This window comes from Typopeltis vanoorti, chromosome 5 (assembly GCF_054136105.1).
Source record: "Typopeltis vanoorti isolate ZY-2024b chromosome 5, IOZ_Tvanoo_1.0, whole genome shotgun sequence".
NCBI classification, from domain to species: Eukaryota; Metazoa; Arthropoda; class Arachnida; order Uropygi; family Thelyphonidae; genus Typopeltis; species Typopeltis vanoorti.
The window spans coordinates 144171112-144187506 of NC_143553.1; the positions used below are offsets into that span (position 1 = coordinate 144171112).

Sequence of the window (16395 nt, forward strand, 5' to 3'; positions counted from 1 at the left end):
TTAGATTCATTTTACTTCTGTAAAGTGTGCAGTAGCATATAGCCTGTTTCTTATACATATGTATTTTTCTGATGATGACAATACAGAGGTCGAAACGTCATATGTTACTTTCCTAATATTAAGTAAAGTAATTATTTTAACATGTGTGTTGTGTTTCCATAAATTCTTAACCATGAACATGAAACCTCCATAACATAAATTGAAGCAAAAGGGGTTGTACATGAAATATCCAAGAAAAGACAAGTGACTAATGGTGTACATAATACAAGACTCTGTACTTGGGCCACTATTATTTCATTTATACACCAATAATACAGGAAATGATTCAAGGAGAAATATCCAGTCATTTGTCAATAATGTAAAAGTGGCAAGAGTGAATAGCCAATGAAGATGATACAGAGAGCTTTCAGGATGATTTAAATAGACTGGCACTGTTGGCAAAGTGTAAGATCATGCACTTATAGATCAAAGGCTGCATACTACATTAATGGGAAATTGAAGAAGCCAGGGAGGTGAAATTTAGTGAGCATACTGCAAACGTGGCCAAAACAACTTTGGATATGGAAGAACACACAGATAAGCAGGTGATAATGAGGTTATTATTTCTCTTTATAAAACTTTAATAAGAACCCACCTAGAATATTTGTGTGCACAGATCTGATCAACTGACATGATGCCACATGACAAATTGGTATTTAAGTTGCTATAAACAGGTTTGGATACCTGGTTAGTGGATTCAATTGGTAAGTGGCTTTCTGATATATATATATATATATATATATATATATATATATATCGAAGTTGCATATGGTGAAGCAGTATCAAGTGGAGTTCCACAGGGTTCAATAGTGGCCATTACTATTCAATCTTTATGCTAAAGATATATTGTCACTATAGTAAGATATTAAGTTGTATACAGATGATGTGAAGCTTGTGAGTTATTATTAAGGTGGATCTGAATAACCTGGAAAGGCAGACAAATGAATGGGATGTCAGTTTCAAGCTACTAAACATAAGGTTTTGAAATTTTCAATCCGTAGACGGGATGCTTCTTACTCAGTTGGTGTTATATTGGAAGAAGGGGAGGAAGCAAGGGATCTTGGAGTGATTGTAGGAATTTGAAGTTCAGAGAACAGAATGCAAATGTTGTGAAGATAATACAGAGAATTGTTGCAATACCGAGCAGGACACTAACCACAAGAGATAAAAAAGATGGTGGTGCCATTGTATAAAGTTCTGATCACAACAACATCTAGATTTCTGTGCCAAAATCTATTCACCAGAATTTAAAGGGGATGAAATAACCTTGGAGAGAGTGCAGAAATAGACAATGAAAATGGTTATGAGTTATGAAGACAGAATGAAGGCATGCAAACTACAGAGTTTAATAAATAGAAGACAAAGTGTGTGTTGAAGAGGGGGAAAGGGAAATAACTAAGTCATTTAAGGCTGTTGAAAGGCTATTACAGGATTGCTACTGGGGAGATTTTTCGTATGGCAGAAGGAGGGGAAGGAACAAAAATAAGGCCCATTCCTGGAAACTACAAAAAGGAAGTAGTAAGTAAGAGGATACGAAATATATTATTTTTTTTTTGCATGGAAAATAGTAGGAGCATGGAATGCATTACCTAATAGGGTGGTGAATGTGTAAGCAGTGGACAAGTTTAAGGAGTAGTATGATAGATTTTGTGTTCTCTTTGCAATAATTTCAGGTTTCTATCAATCATCACCTCAAGATCTTTTGCCTCCCCCACTTCCTCCAGTACATCTCCTCTAACTGAATATGCAGCCTTCCATCGATATCCCAAACTTCAAGAACTTTATATTTAGCTGAATTAAGCTGATATCCTCATTATGACCTTCCGTAATGAGTCTTATGACTCCAAAGTCAAGAAAATAATGATAATTATCATTATGATTCAGACCTCCATGGAGTCACAAGACTCATCATGGGAGACCCACCCTAGTAAATACAAAGTCTATCATACCACTCTTTGAACCAATTGACCATTCGTGCTATCACCACTCTATCAGAGAATGCATTCCACAGTTCAACCACCTTGGGTCAATTGGCTAACTCTCAGAGATAACATTATTCTCATCTGTCCAATTCTGTAAATGATCCCTCACTAATTTCTCCAAAATCTTAACTACTACTGGTGAAATACAAACTGATCTATAGTTTGACATTTCCAGTCTAGTCTATTACCATCCTTATGCAATGGCACTGTCTTACCCTCCCTCCACTCCTTGTACACAGGAAAGGTGTAGCTAGACTTTCATTTAAAATCTAGGTCAAAGGTCAATACAGCTGTCAGTTCTTGAGCACATTCTCTCAAAACCCATGGCAAAATCCCATCCCCATTGCCTTGTTGACATCCAGGATAAAATACCCAATAAAGTGTTCATTGAATAACTCCACTATGTCTCATTTGCATCATTCACTCTATTCATTGAGTGAATGATGCAAATACATTGCAGGAAGTGAAAAAAGTGTGGCCTCTGCAAGAGTGTGGTTAGAAATAGCAAGATTTCTTTGCTTGGAGGATGTTCAATGGATTGAATGTGTTGCCAGAGGTGGTTGTAAGTGTTCATTGGTGATTGAATTCAAGGAAAAATATGATAGATATTGTGTGAATAATGATTTGTACAGGCCTCCTGTGATGAATCTTTGATTCCATGAAGTTGCCCGAGAAAAAAAAAAATAATAATCTGAATAAATGAAGAAACCTTCAAGCTTTCTTGAATCTGTGAGCAGAGTTGATTTAAAGTGGTATGGTCACATACTACATTAGACTTGATGGCACGAAAAAAAAGAACTAAAAAAAGTCCAGATCTAAGTAGATTGATGCAGTTAGTTGAAGATTTAAAAAGTAAAACTGAAATGGAGGATCTAAAATCATATTGATAGGATGCAAACAATAATGTAAATTTAATTGTGCAGTGCTTTCACAGTATTTTGCAACCACTTCTGGAAGGTACACAGTCAACTCTCACTACAGCAAACACAATTATAGTGAAATCACTAACTATAACAAAGTGCACAATCAAGAAGTCCAGTAAAATTAATGATATACTACAATAAATTTGCTATAGCAAACTTTCCAATATAACAAAGTATTCCTATGTCATTACCTTATTTGTATGAATACAAATCATGAAATTAATGGCAAATGAAATTTAAATTGTAATACTTTAAGATTTTTAACAACAAACAAATTACTGTATACGAGTATTTTTAAAAGTTTTTAAACTTTTTAAAATCATAATCACTATTCTGGGTAATTACTATAATGAAAAGAGACAATCCAATACTTTCATTCAAACCTCTATTTAAATCCATGGTATATTCAACAGCATTATCAACAGAACAACTATTGTAATATGTCTTAGCATATAGAAGTTAGCACAAAGTGAAACCCATCAGGTGTGTAGTTATGTGAAAGAAAAAAAATAAAAAACTTCTTTTAAGTTACAGTACAAAATGTATTCATGAAATACTCACCATGTGAATTTTCACAATCACCCAAGCGTATTTCTGAAAGTAAACATTAAACAATAAGCTGATACCTATAGATCAATCACAGTAAACAATAACAAACACCACACACACAAAAGCAAACTGAATATTTACATCAGTACTCATGTAATTGCTTTATTAGAATAAAAATATATCATTATTTATAGATAATAATCATACTGAGACAATGCATATCAATTATTGAGGTTGTTAGTAGGTTTTGTAGTGAATTTTGTGAATAACAGTGAACAATTAATGAAAGAGTAAAAATAGCAGATATTCTAGTTCTTAAAACAGCCAGTTCTAAAAACTAGTTGGTGCAAAAATCTAGTGTATTGAGAAGTGTGGATTTTACTAAGATGGTTTGTTGTCAGGAGTATAATATGTATTTACAACAAGGTGACAAGCTTATTGTATTAGGGAGATGCATATACAGTGGTGTACTTGGATTTTTCAAAGGCCTTTGATAGACTGCCAGCTAGTAGCTAAACTGAAACAGATGGGATTAGATAACAGACTAGTCACCTGATAACTGTCTGTCAGATAGGCATCAGTAGGTTGTGTGTGGAGGGGTGGTATCCCAAAAGAGGAAAGTCAGTAGTGGACTACGCAGAGATCTGTTTTGGGACCATTACTGTGTAACTTATACATTAATGACATTGGGACCAGCTTAAAGGGGAGATATGCAGTTGTTTGCTAAATGAAAAGTTGGGAAGAACTATGAGAAGTAGAGTACATGTTGCAGTCTTGCAGGAAGATCTTAATAGACTAAGTGAGGAAAGCAATCAGTTTAATGTTGCAAAGTGCAACATTAAACTGATAGCTCCACTCACTTAGTCAACCATCCCCTTGAAAACCAGGTGACCAGATTTGGTCATCTGGTTTTCAAGGGGATGAGGAAGTTTTGGAGAGGATCCAGAAAGGTTTACTAAGTCGGTGTCAGATACAAGGAGACAGAGAGAGGGAATGTAACTTTCAGGGCCTTGTGAATAGAAGAGGTGATATGATTGAAACATATAAATTAGTGAATGACTGTTACCAGATTAATCTGGAGGAAATTTTTCATAGAGTAGAAGCAGACAAGGGTAGAATAAGTTGCATCCATGGAAGCTGTATAAGTGTGAGCAGGAGATTGAGCAGCAGGTGCTTTGCATGAAGAGTGATTGTGAGTAGAATGCATTGCCTAAAAGTGTGGTGAGTGCAGAAACTGTGGATAGATTAAGGCACAGTTCAATGATGTTTTTTGCATGAGAGAGTATGAACCTCCCAGCAATGACTCCTTTGATTCCAAGGTCAGATGTTAATAATAATAATAATAGGTGTTTTAAAAGTTTCTGAACATGGTTGGGGTAAATTTGAGGATGAAAAATTCATTCTTAAAAGGGAAATTGATTCTGAACCAGAATTTCTCCCTTACCATGGAGTTGTAAAGGGATGTAAATGATCTAGAAAATAATTAATGCACTTGGGAGTGGGGTGCAAGAGTTACTCAGAATGTTATATAGCACCACAGCAAGCCTTAGGACATATCCAAAACTTGCCTGTAAGAATCATTGGTGTTGCAGTAAGTCTCCTCCCCTCTCCCCATGCCTACTATCCAAATGATACTGGATGAAGCAAGACATGCATATCAACCAGGATCTCTCTTTTCAAATGTTACAAGCTGCATTGCATGGGAAACATAACAGCAAGCTATGGGTTCCCAGTAATAGTGGTCTGCAGAACAGAAAAGTAAAGGCTCAAAAGAAATAAAGCAGAATATGGGAAGAAAAAATGAAAAAAGTGAGAGATTCCTCCTCCAACATGAACTGTCCCTCATGGAGAGTGTACCACCTACAAAACATAACCCAATGTAGGCTTTTATCCACCAAATCTTTGTACTTAGACAAATCTAGTTCTGTACTTAACTACTTTAGCATCTATCGATATTGCCTTTTTTGCAATGCCATTTTCTCTCTCTCATCAGCCAATCACTACTTTAACTGCTAATTTATCCTCTACAAGCTTCATTTTACTTTACATGTGCATTAGCTCTCCTAAGTTCTTCTAAACCACATTCATCACAACTCTGTGTCCTCTCTTTGTTCTTAACTCTCTACTGCATGAATCTCTTCAATCATTCCATCCTATCACTGCACTTCTCACTTACCCTAATACACTTGTTCTTTTCATTCTTCCTTAGAGTCCAGAGTTCTTTCAGACCTTTGGATTAGTACCTGTAGCAAAAGTTTGAAGATGATTCACATGGGTTTCTTGGGGATCAGGGGTGTGATGGAGAGGATTTAGAGACAAGTGATTAAGCTGGTGATAGGTCTGCAGAATGCTCCCTATGAGGATGGGTTGAAGATGTATGGGTTTGAACATTTTTATTGATAGGCGGAAAAGAGGGGGACATGATAGAAATTTATGTTATTAAAGAGATTCTATAAGATCAACATAAAAGGAAATTTTTCAATAAATAACAAATGGAGAGAGAGAGAGGTCACTCTTGGAAGTTGTGTAAGACTGTGGTTGGTATGGATGTGTATCTAGATTTTTTGCATCGAGAGTGGTGAATGAATGGAATAGATTGCCAGAATTAGCTGTGAGTACCCCCACAGTAAATGAGTTTAAGGAGAGGAATGATAAGTATTGTGTGTATAAAGGTTAGTGCGAGTCTCCCACGATGAGTCTTCTGACTCAATAGAGATACTGTATAATAACAATATTAACGATACTACACAGTATCTCTATTGAGTTTATAAAAGAATGCATCTTAAAGTTTCACCTTTTAATTATAAAATTGCATACCAAAGTCTTCTTATGCTAAAGGAAAGTTAACTAAGCCATTACAAATCTAGTTTATTATCAAAACTTCAGTTTTGTAAAATTAAAGCAAATTTGGTTAGTATACCGTAAGATAAAGGTGTGGCAATTAAATTCTCAGGATTTATTATTATTATTATTACATAACACCTCCAGGGAGTCCAAAGACTCGTCGAGGGAGGGCACCTATTCTACAACTCTCCGTCTCCACAACTACCTTCATCATCTACAACAACACCATCTACTGCCGACCACCACCACCACCGGTATTTTCACAGACAATCACGAACATCTATGCCCAAAACAGGATTCGAACCCACAACCTTTTGGCTGGAGAGCGGATATGCTAACCACTCGGCCAAACAGGCCACCACGCACAAAAACTCATCATCATCATCATCATCATCAAATTCCTGCCATGTACCCTCAAGGGGTGTACAGGATATGACAGTACTACATGAAAAAATTACATCATTACTAACTTCCTATCTACAATTTTCCTCCAAATCAGTCTGTTACTTGTCAAGACTCCAACATTATCAGATCTTATATTTCTATCGTCTAAGGCACTTTGTACCGTATCAATCCACCTATATCTTGGTCTTCCTCTGGGTCGTTTTGCTGCCAACCTGGCAGAGAACACTTGTTTTGCTAATCTTTCCTCTCCCATTCTATTTAAGTGACCATACCATCTGAGATTAGCTCTGCTAACGCATTCCTGGATGCTGACAATGTCAAGTTCTTTCCTAATATCCTCATTTTTAATATGATATTGCCATTGATGCCATCTGTTCACGCCTCTAATCTTTCTCAGGACTCTCATATCTACGGTCTCTAGTCTTTGGTCAAGTGTTTTACTTCTGACCCAGCACTCAGATCCATAAGTTAAAATTGGTTTGAACACAGTCTTGTATACAGCTAATTTAGTGTTCCGACTAATTTCTTTCTTATTCCATATGAATTTATTCAATTGACTTCCCACGATACCAGCTTTGCTGATTCTGTTGTCTATTTCTATATTTAGTTTACCATCTTCAGTAAAAATTGTGCCTAAGTAGCTGAAATGTTTTACTTGTTCCACAGGTTCTCCATTCACAACACAGTTGACATTTTCAATGATTCTGCCTATTTTCATTGTCTTTGTCTTTTTATTGCTGACCTTCATACCATATCTATTACAACAGCTATTCAATTTAGTCAGAGAATCTTGCAGACTTGTAGCGGATTTATTTAGAAGTATAACATCATCCGCATAAAGCAAAGAGCTGACATTAACATCTCCAATTTTGATATCAGGTTTAATACCACATTCCTTCATAATGTGATCCATATAGATAATGAATAACAGAGGGGATAATGTACATCCTTGTCTCACACCAGATTTAACATTAAACCATCTTCCTGTACTTCCTTCAATTCTAACTGCTGACTCACAACTCAAATAAAGACTAAGTATTGCTTGATATAATGCCCCATTGACACCATATAACTGCAGCATATTGAATAGCTTCTCTCTTGGCACCTTGTCATATGCCTTTTCCAAATCGACAAAACTTAAATACAGATCTTTGTTATATTCCCATGCTTTCTCGACTATTTGTCGTAAAGTGAAGATCTGATCCTGACAGCCTCTATTTGGCCTGAATCCAGCTTGTTCTTCACCAAGCTTTTCTTCCACAATTCTTCTCAACCGTTTCTCAAGTATACTTGCATAGATCTTGCCAGGAACACTCAGTAAGGAAATACTTCTGTAATTCTCACATTCAGTTTTATTTCCCTTTTTATATATGGGTACTATGAGAGCTCTACTCCAATCATCAGGAATTCGTCCCTCTGTCCAGGCTTTCTGAACTATGCAGTGCAGCCACTGTAAGACTCTTATACCACCATACTTCAGCATTTCTGGTCGAATATCATCTACTCCTGCTGCCTTTCCACATTTCAAGCCTTTAATGGCTTTTTCTACTTCAAGTATGGATATGTATTCCTGACTGCATGCCTGGTCAGTGTTTTTTATCATTGTGCTGTCATCACTGCTTGTTTCATTTAGCAGTTTTTCAAAGTAATTACTCCATACTTCAAGGATATCTTTTTCTCCTGTTTTCATTTCACCTTTATCATCTCTAATTCCTTTTACAGCACTCTTTCCTCCATTCCTAAGCTTCTTCAACAACCTCCAGAATATTTTGCCACCTTCTTGATATTTATTTTCTATATTCTTGCCAAAGTCCTCCCATGACTTTTGTTTAGCTAGTTTTACACACTGTTTAGCTTTCTTACATTTGTCTCTGTATTCTGTAAGAGTAAAAGCTGACTTATTTGCCAGGAACTTTTGATATGCTTTCTTCTTTTCCTTCACTGCCTCTTTAACTTCCTGTGTCCACCAGGGAGTTCTAATTTTTTTATCCTTGCACACAACCTCACCACATGCCTCTCTGGCAGAATCAATCAATGTTTCCTTCAGAGTTTGCCACTGAATCTCCAAGGTTTGATTCCTGTTCTCAAACTCTTTCATTTTCTTTTCAATAATATTTCTGTATTTTAGTCTACAGTTCACATCTGAGAGCTGCTCAACTTTTATTCGCTTTAAAACTTTCTTACATGTTATTCTTTTCAATATGAAATTCAATTTTATCCTGCTCAAGACTAAATAGTGATCACTTCCAATTTCAAATCCTCTGTACTCTGGTGTCCTGCACCAGGGAGAAAACATCACTATCAACAATAACATAGTCAATGAGACTTTTCTTATTCCTAGCCTCTTCTCTCCATGTGAATTTGTGCACATTTTTATGTTGGAACATGGTGTTAGTAATAACCAGTCCATGTCCTGAGCAGAAATCCAACTATATATTCTTACTACTAAACTAATCGACTACTATCACCTTCAAAGTAATCTCCTTATGCAGCAATGCACTTAAGTAAACAATACTACTGCCATTGTTCAAAACATTTCTAGAACATGTCTTCTGGAATTATTTTTATTAATGTCACCAGATGATGTTGGATGTCAAAAATATCAGAAATTCTGCATCCTTTCAAGATTCTTCGATTCTGGGAATAGCCAAAAGTCACAAGTGGCCCTAAGTCAGTGAATACAGAAGCTGGTGAATTTTGTGAATGATTTTTCAGCCAGAAATTCAGACAGTTATTGCATCATTGCAAAAGACACGTGATGATCCAACTATTTGGCCAAAGTTTGAGTATTACAAACAGCTTCATGGAGCCGTGCCCTTCTAAATAACAGTGTTAGTTCACTATTTGTTTTAATGAATCTGAAGTGAACTATGCCCTTATGATCAAAAAAACAAACAAGTATTGTCTTGATATATGAATGTGACATTCATGCCTTTTTTGATGATGTTTTACATTGTATGCTTCGGTATTTTGTTTCAGGGTCCACCAAGATTCATCTTCTATAATAGTTCTATCAAAAACACCCATATGTGAAGAAAAATCAGAACAAAAATCAAGCTGCTGCTTTTATTCTTCACTGAACCATCTTTCCAAACATTTTTCTCATCCCCAATCATCTGTCAAAATCTTATCTTACTCACTGTTTATCTGTCTAAATTAATTCTTCTTCTACCATAAACCATCCATTTAATCATCTGTCAGACTGAACTACTTACACTCTCACACACTGGTAGTAAACCCAGTTCTTTCGTCATCTCTCTCACACATCTCCCCATCCCTCTTTCAACTTCTTATGCCACTCAAATACACTAGATTTTTTTTCATAGCATCATCATCATCATCATTATAAGACATTCTTAACATATTAAGAGTTTCACTTACACTTTTGCCTAACTTCACAGAAAACTTACTGTTAATGTACTGTTCTAAATTCCATTCATTCATTTTTTACACTGAAGGCATCAGTTTCAATGATACCCTATGGTTGGAATGACCTGAGTTTGAATTCTGTCTACAATGCAAAGAATCTTTAGCAGGGCTTTTCAAATGAAGGTGAGCTAGCTAGTCTCATAAAAAAGGCAGAAGGGTTTTCCCTCACATAAACTTGGTTTTTTTCATTGCATAAAATAAATAGGAAATCAACCATTAGAATACACACAATTAATGTACATAATATACTGGCCTCATATCCTGAATTACTTTGGCTGTAAATCCAAAATCCACCAAAAGCAACATACACACACACACACACACACACACACACACACACACACACACACACACACACACACACACACATGTAAACACTGCCAAAGCTTGTCAACTATTAGCTTGACTGTTTTGATACTACTGAAGATAACACAGAAATGTCCAAACATGCACAATCATATGGTTCTGCCTGAATAGCCATATGCACAATAGCATGAGGCCAATCCAGGAATTTAATTGTTACACCTCATTTTAAATTATTATAAAACTGATGTGGTAGCAGTCCATTCAACACATGAAGAATAGTAAATCAGAAAATTTCAGTTTATTATTATTTCTTCTGAAACAAAAAAAAAAAAAATAACAACCAAGAACTCAAATTAATATCCAGAATTTAAAAAAAAAACTTTTTGTTTTAAAGTAACTTACTCAATATTCTTGAGCGCAGCCAGGGTACCATTATTAACCATACAAGGAGACCAGAAATAAAGCCAACTCCCAATGCAATTATCAAAGCTCCCCAAATTGGAATCTTGTCAAAATACAGTACTGAAAGCAGCCAAACAAAATAATGTTTGTTAAAAAATATCATACCTTAAGTATATAATTAAGTAAACGAATGAAATCATACTTATTTTTAAAGATAAATTAAAAACTAAATAAATTTTGAATAACATCTAACATTTTCATGTTAAAAGTCAAAAATGATTAACATGTAAAAGGATATTATATACTTAAATATATACATTTATACATACATTAAATACACTGGTCCAAAACCTAAGGACAACTATTTCTGAAGATTACAACTGCAAATTCAGACGAATTAACTTGTGGCAATTTATATAACTGACGATTTTGAGTAGAAAGTGGGCACACAATCAAATTTTCAAACTGCATGCAAAGAGGTCATGTGGTAGCACTCAACAGGATAAAAGGCAAAAGTCTGTGCTAAGCAAACTATGCGTGAAGGAAGCTCTTTTCATGAAGGAATAAAGTTGTCAACTTGGATGTGTTGTAACGTCTCAAAGACATCATCCAGATGATTTCACGTGGGGAAAAATTATTGAAAAGCTTGAAGAATGCCCAGATTTACTGATATTGGCAGAGAGTTTGGAATCTCACATAGCATTGTATCCAGGCTCTGAACAGTGTCTCAAACCAATGAAATATGTTCCACATGTTTGCTAAGAAGTCGCCCTTGCTTTACCAGCAAACATGGAGACAGATTTTTGGTTACAATAGCAAAACGTAATCAATGCACCACAGCAATCAGCTTGCAAGTTGGCTCCATTCAAGTACAGGTAAGTGGACATCTCAAAAAACTGTAGCAAGACATCTATGATAAGTAGGCCTGTATGCCTGTAGTAGTTTGTGTTCTTTTATTCACAGCTCATCACAGGGCATGTTTTCAGTGGTGTTGTATCCATAAAAATTGGACAAGACACCAGTGGGCTAATGTACAAATGAGAATCATTTCAGTCTTTCCTCTGAACCTAGACAACACTTGATCTGGTATGAAAGTGCTACTGCTTACTATCGCAAGAATGTACTTGAAAGGGATAGATACAGCAGTGCTGGAGTAATAGTGTGGGGAGGCATTATGCTCCCTATTATGTTCCCCAGTATGACATTGTGAGAACTGCATCGCAGTTCAGGGTGGACATGTTCCATACTGAAATGTCTTTCTGCATAGTTTTCTGTAAGCACTATACATTAATTCCTTAATTATGTTCTTAGGAAATTTGTAACTTTTGCAAAAAAACATATTGCAACTTAATTTGTACAAAATTTACAACACACTTTTTGTGTAATAATATGTTCACATTTGGCTGTAATGATGAAAATATTTTCATATACAAATAAATATGTAGTTTGCTCTTTTGGACACCGGTGTACTAAATATAAATATACATTATGGAATAGACAGCAAAATAATACAACTGACTGAATTCCAATACTCATCCTCTGAAATGATGGTTGACAACAAGAGGAAGTATAGCTCTCTCCCTTTCCAATGGAGTGTAGAATGAGACAGGTATGCTTACTGGAATACTTTGTAAATGAAGCCCTGGAGAACTGTGACATTGGAGTGACAGTAAGAGGAAGAAAAATAAACCACCTAAGTCATGATCTCCTAACAGAAAACAAATCAGATCTTCAGGAAATCACCACAAAATTAGCTCATACTCTTAAAAATTATGGCTTAATCATAAGTACCCAAAAAAATCAATAACAAATTTTTGTCAAAAATTCTAACCCTGGAAGAATCAGTTTAAATATCAAATTAATTCAGTACTTCTATATGGAAGTGAAACTTGAACCCTCTTAAAAGATGATGAAAAGAGATTCCTAGCATTTGAAATTAGATGCCATAGATGACTAATAAATATGCATACATTGAATATGTCACAAATTTTGACATAAGAGAACGAATCAGTTCTTTCACAAAGATTAAAAGGAAGCAATTCATCTGGCTTGATCAATTCAGAAGATCAACTCAGTTTTTGAAGGACTTATTATAGGAACTTGAAAAAGAGGGAGACTTAAACTGTATAGACAATATAAAAAACTGGACAGGTGCTTCACTTACAGAGCTAAAAGCTAAGTGATACAGGACTGAGTGGAAGATTTCTATGAGGAATATTTCCTGATTATCTACTTAATAGTCCTACTGTGGGCTATGGAAAGATGAAGAAGATATATACTGAATTATATTTAATAGACCCATATTTTTTCAATATTTTGTGGGGAAAAAAAATACAATACATACACTACATTATACAAGCAAAACACACTACAATATACAAAACAATACTGTCTTTTATTATAAATTAAAAAATAATGGCACAGGATAGGAATATATATGTTATGACCAAATAAAGGAAAGTCATTAGCCAAATTTTGACCTTACCAGGTTTTACTAATTAAGATAATCTAGAAAAAGGAAGCACTAGTCCTTATTTTTATCATCATCATCAGACCTCCACAGATTCAAAATACTCAATACAGGAGGTCCATAATCTCATGTAAAAAAAAAATCTGATTATTACCTTTCATCTTGTACTTCCTCCATAAAGCCTTTTTTTTTTTTTAGATTGTATGCTTAATCTCTTTCTCCATTCATCCTACTCCTACCTTATTTAGCCTTTACACCTTTGGAATACACATGAGACACTGGTGATGTTTTCTCTTAATTAATGTCCAAGCAGAATCTGTCACCTTTCCTTCCAACGTCTCTTTCCATACTATAATGCCGATTTGCCTAAGTTTGTCATAATAACAGGTCTTGTACCTCCATTAATATCCTTTTCTCACAGTTCTCATATGACTAGCTACAACCCAGGTAATCACCTCATGCTCACTCTTACCAAATGGAGGAAGATTAGATACTGAATTCATTATCAAATCCTCTGATGATATGATTAGATCTAAGCCTCTCAAACCCTTGTGCACCTTCTATTACATACTGATGAAGACAGTTTGCCAGCCTGATTGGCTGAGTGGTTAGTGTACCTGCTCTCCAACCAGCAGGCTATGGATTTGAATCCTGCCACAGGCATGGATGTTGGTGATTGTTTTTAGGTGGCAAATGCATTTCATTGCCTGGTGTGAGACCATCTCCACTCTCATTAGATGCCTGAAGTGGCTTGAAAAAGCTCCATGTTTTGTCTCTAGAGCAGGGTTTCTGGACTGTGTAAAAATATATACATACATACATCTTCAAGGCTCACCTTTCCTAATTGGGTTGTGGGGACAACAGCTGCAAGAGAAACTTCCAATGGTCACGATCCTCTGCCGCCGAGCTCAGGTGTTCTAGTGGGATTCCCAAACGTGTCCATCCAAGGTTTTGGATATAATCTATCCAGCGAGTCCTTGGCCTTCCACGTGGCCTCCCACCCACTGGCCTGGCAAAGAGGGCTTGCTGAGGGAGCCTCTCTTGTAGAGTTCTGACCAGGTGCCCATACCAAAGTAACTGTGATCTCTCAACACAGAGAAGCAGCGGTTGAGTATTGAGGGTTTCCCAAATTGCAGAGCTTCTGACTCTGTCAAGTCTTATCAGACCCTCAACCCCTCAAAGGAACCTCATTTCAGCCACTTGGATTCATGTCCGCATTCTTTCGGTCATTACCCAACTCACATGACCATAGGTGAGGATGAGGACAGAGACTGTATTAAAGCCAGCCAGCTTTGCCTTCTGGCTTAACTCCCACTTCAATACTACCGAACAGCCAAGCTCCCGCAATATTGAGCTTGCTAAGCCAATTCGGGTATCTAGCTCTGTCCCATTTTCCATCATTCGTGAATATGGACCCAAGGTATTTAAACTTTTCTACCTGCCTCATTGGGACTCCACTTACATGTAGAGTGCACTGGGATGGTTGTCTTGAGACCACAAATGTTTCAGCTTTGGCCACACTGATTCATTTCGGTGTCTGCACAAACAGCTACAAACCTATCCAGGGTCCGCTGGAGGTCATCTGTGGAAGAGCTAAGCAGAACTAGGTCATCTGCAAAAAGCAGATGTCCAATGCTACATCTTCCAATTCTGACACACTCACTGCCTCAGCTGTGCCTATCAATCCAGTCCATAATTATGAAAAGGAGGGGTGACAGAACACATCCTTGGTGGAGGCCAACGGACTGTGAAAAGTTCAGACTTTGTGCTGTTTACCCTGACACAAAACTCTGGGGATTCATACAGGGACTTGATGGCAGCTAATAGTTGGCCATGCACTCCATACTCCTGTACTACTTGCCAAAGCTTATCCCCAGTAACCTGGTCATAAGCCTTCTCCAAGTCCACAAAACATGTGTACACATTCTTGGTATATTCCCAAGATTTCTCAAAGACTTGCCTTAAAGTGAAGATTTGGTCAGTTGTGCTTCTACCAGGACGAAAGCCACAATGTTCTTCCTGGAACTTTGACTCAACTATGCTCCTGCACCGTTTTTCCAAGCACCTAGCATACACTTTCCCTGACAGGCTGAGCAGAGAGATGCCACAACAGTTACTGCAATCCTTCTGGTCCCCCTTCTTGAAGACTGGTATTATTATCCCTATCTGCCATTGCTTTGGTGCTCACCCAGATATCCATGCAGTCTGACACACTCGAGTCAGCCAAAGAACACCGTCTCAATTTAAGGCTTTTAGCATTTTGGGCCGAATTTCATCATCGCCAGCAGCCTTGTCCGATTTTAGCGATTTTATTGCTAAATGGACCTCTTCTGCTGTGAGACTAGTCATTGCCCCGATCTGCACCTCTTGGATGTCCACAACTGCTGGGCCACCCGGGTTAAGAAGGCTCTCAAAGTATTCCCTCCATCTGTGGAGGATATCCTTCTTGGCTGTTAAAAGTGCACCATCAGAGGCCTTAATTGCCCTTGCTGTGCACGATTTCCTCCCTTGGCAGTGGATGGTCTGCCAGAATACTTTGTTTGCATTTGCATAGGATGAGTCTAATCTTTTTCCAAAGGATTCCCAAGCCTTCTGCTTTGCTGTCTTTACTGCCTCAGCAGCAGCTTTTCGTGCCTCAGCATACCACAAAAGCATCTCAGGTGACCTGACCCTAAGCCATGTTATGTAGAACTCCTTTTTTGCCCGGACAGTTTTTTGGACTTCTTGGTTCCACCAAGGTGTCCTTTTCTCACTGCCCGTTGCCACACCGAGCCACTTTCTGCCATAGTATAAGAGTGCAGAGGCAGTGACAGCTGTTCTGAACAGCTTCCACCTCAACATCTGCAGTATGCTTGGGAATCTCTTTGAACCTGGAGGAAATGTCATCTGCAAAATTTTTCCTCACAGCCTCATCTTCCAATGCCTCCCATTTCACGCAGTATAGCTGCTTAGTCCTACCAGCATTGATGGTAGCATTTGGTTTCTGAAGCTGTAGAGTGCACACAACAAGGTGGTCGTCAGTTGACAGTTCTGCCCCTCTTCTCAC

At 37.1% G+C, this 16395-nt stretch overlaps 1 protein-coding gene across 5 annotated transcripts in view; it reads right to left on the reverse strand.

Moving 5' to 3' along the window:
• Positions 1–16395, reverse strand: part of LOC150106899 (sodium-dependent phosphate transporter 1-B-like) — a 248028-nt gene that overhangs the window by 54954 nt on the left and 176679 nt on the right. For all 5 annotated transcript variants that reach the window (XM_090392808.1, XM_090392805.1, XM_090392803.1 and 2 more), the window contains 2 exons: positions 10880–10999; positions 3506–3538 (listed from right to left, as the gene is read on the reverse strand). In XM_090392808.1, coding sequence (XP_090248934.1) covers positions 3506–3538; positions 10880–10999 — 153 coding nt within the window. The remainder of the gene's footprint in view (positions 1–3505; positions 3539–10879; positions 11000–16395) is intronic.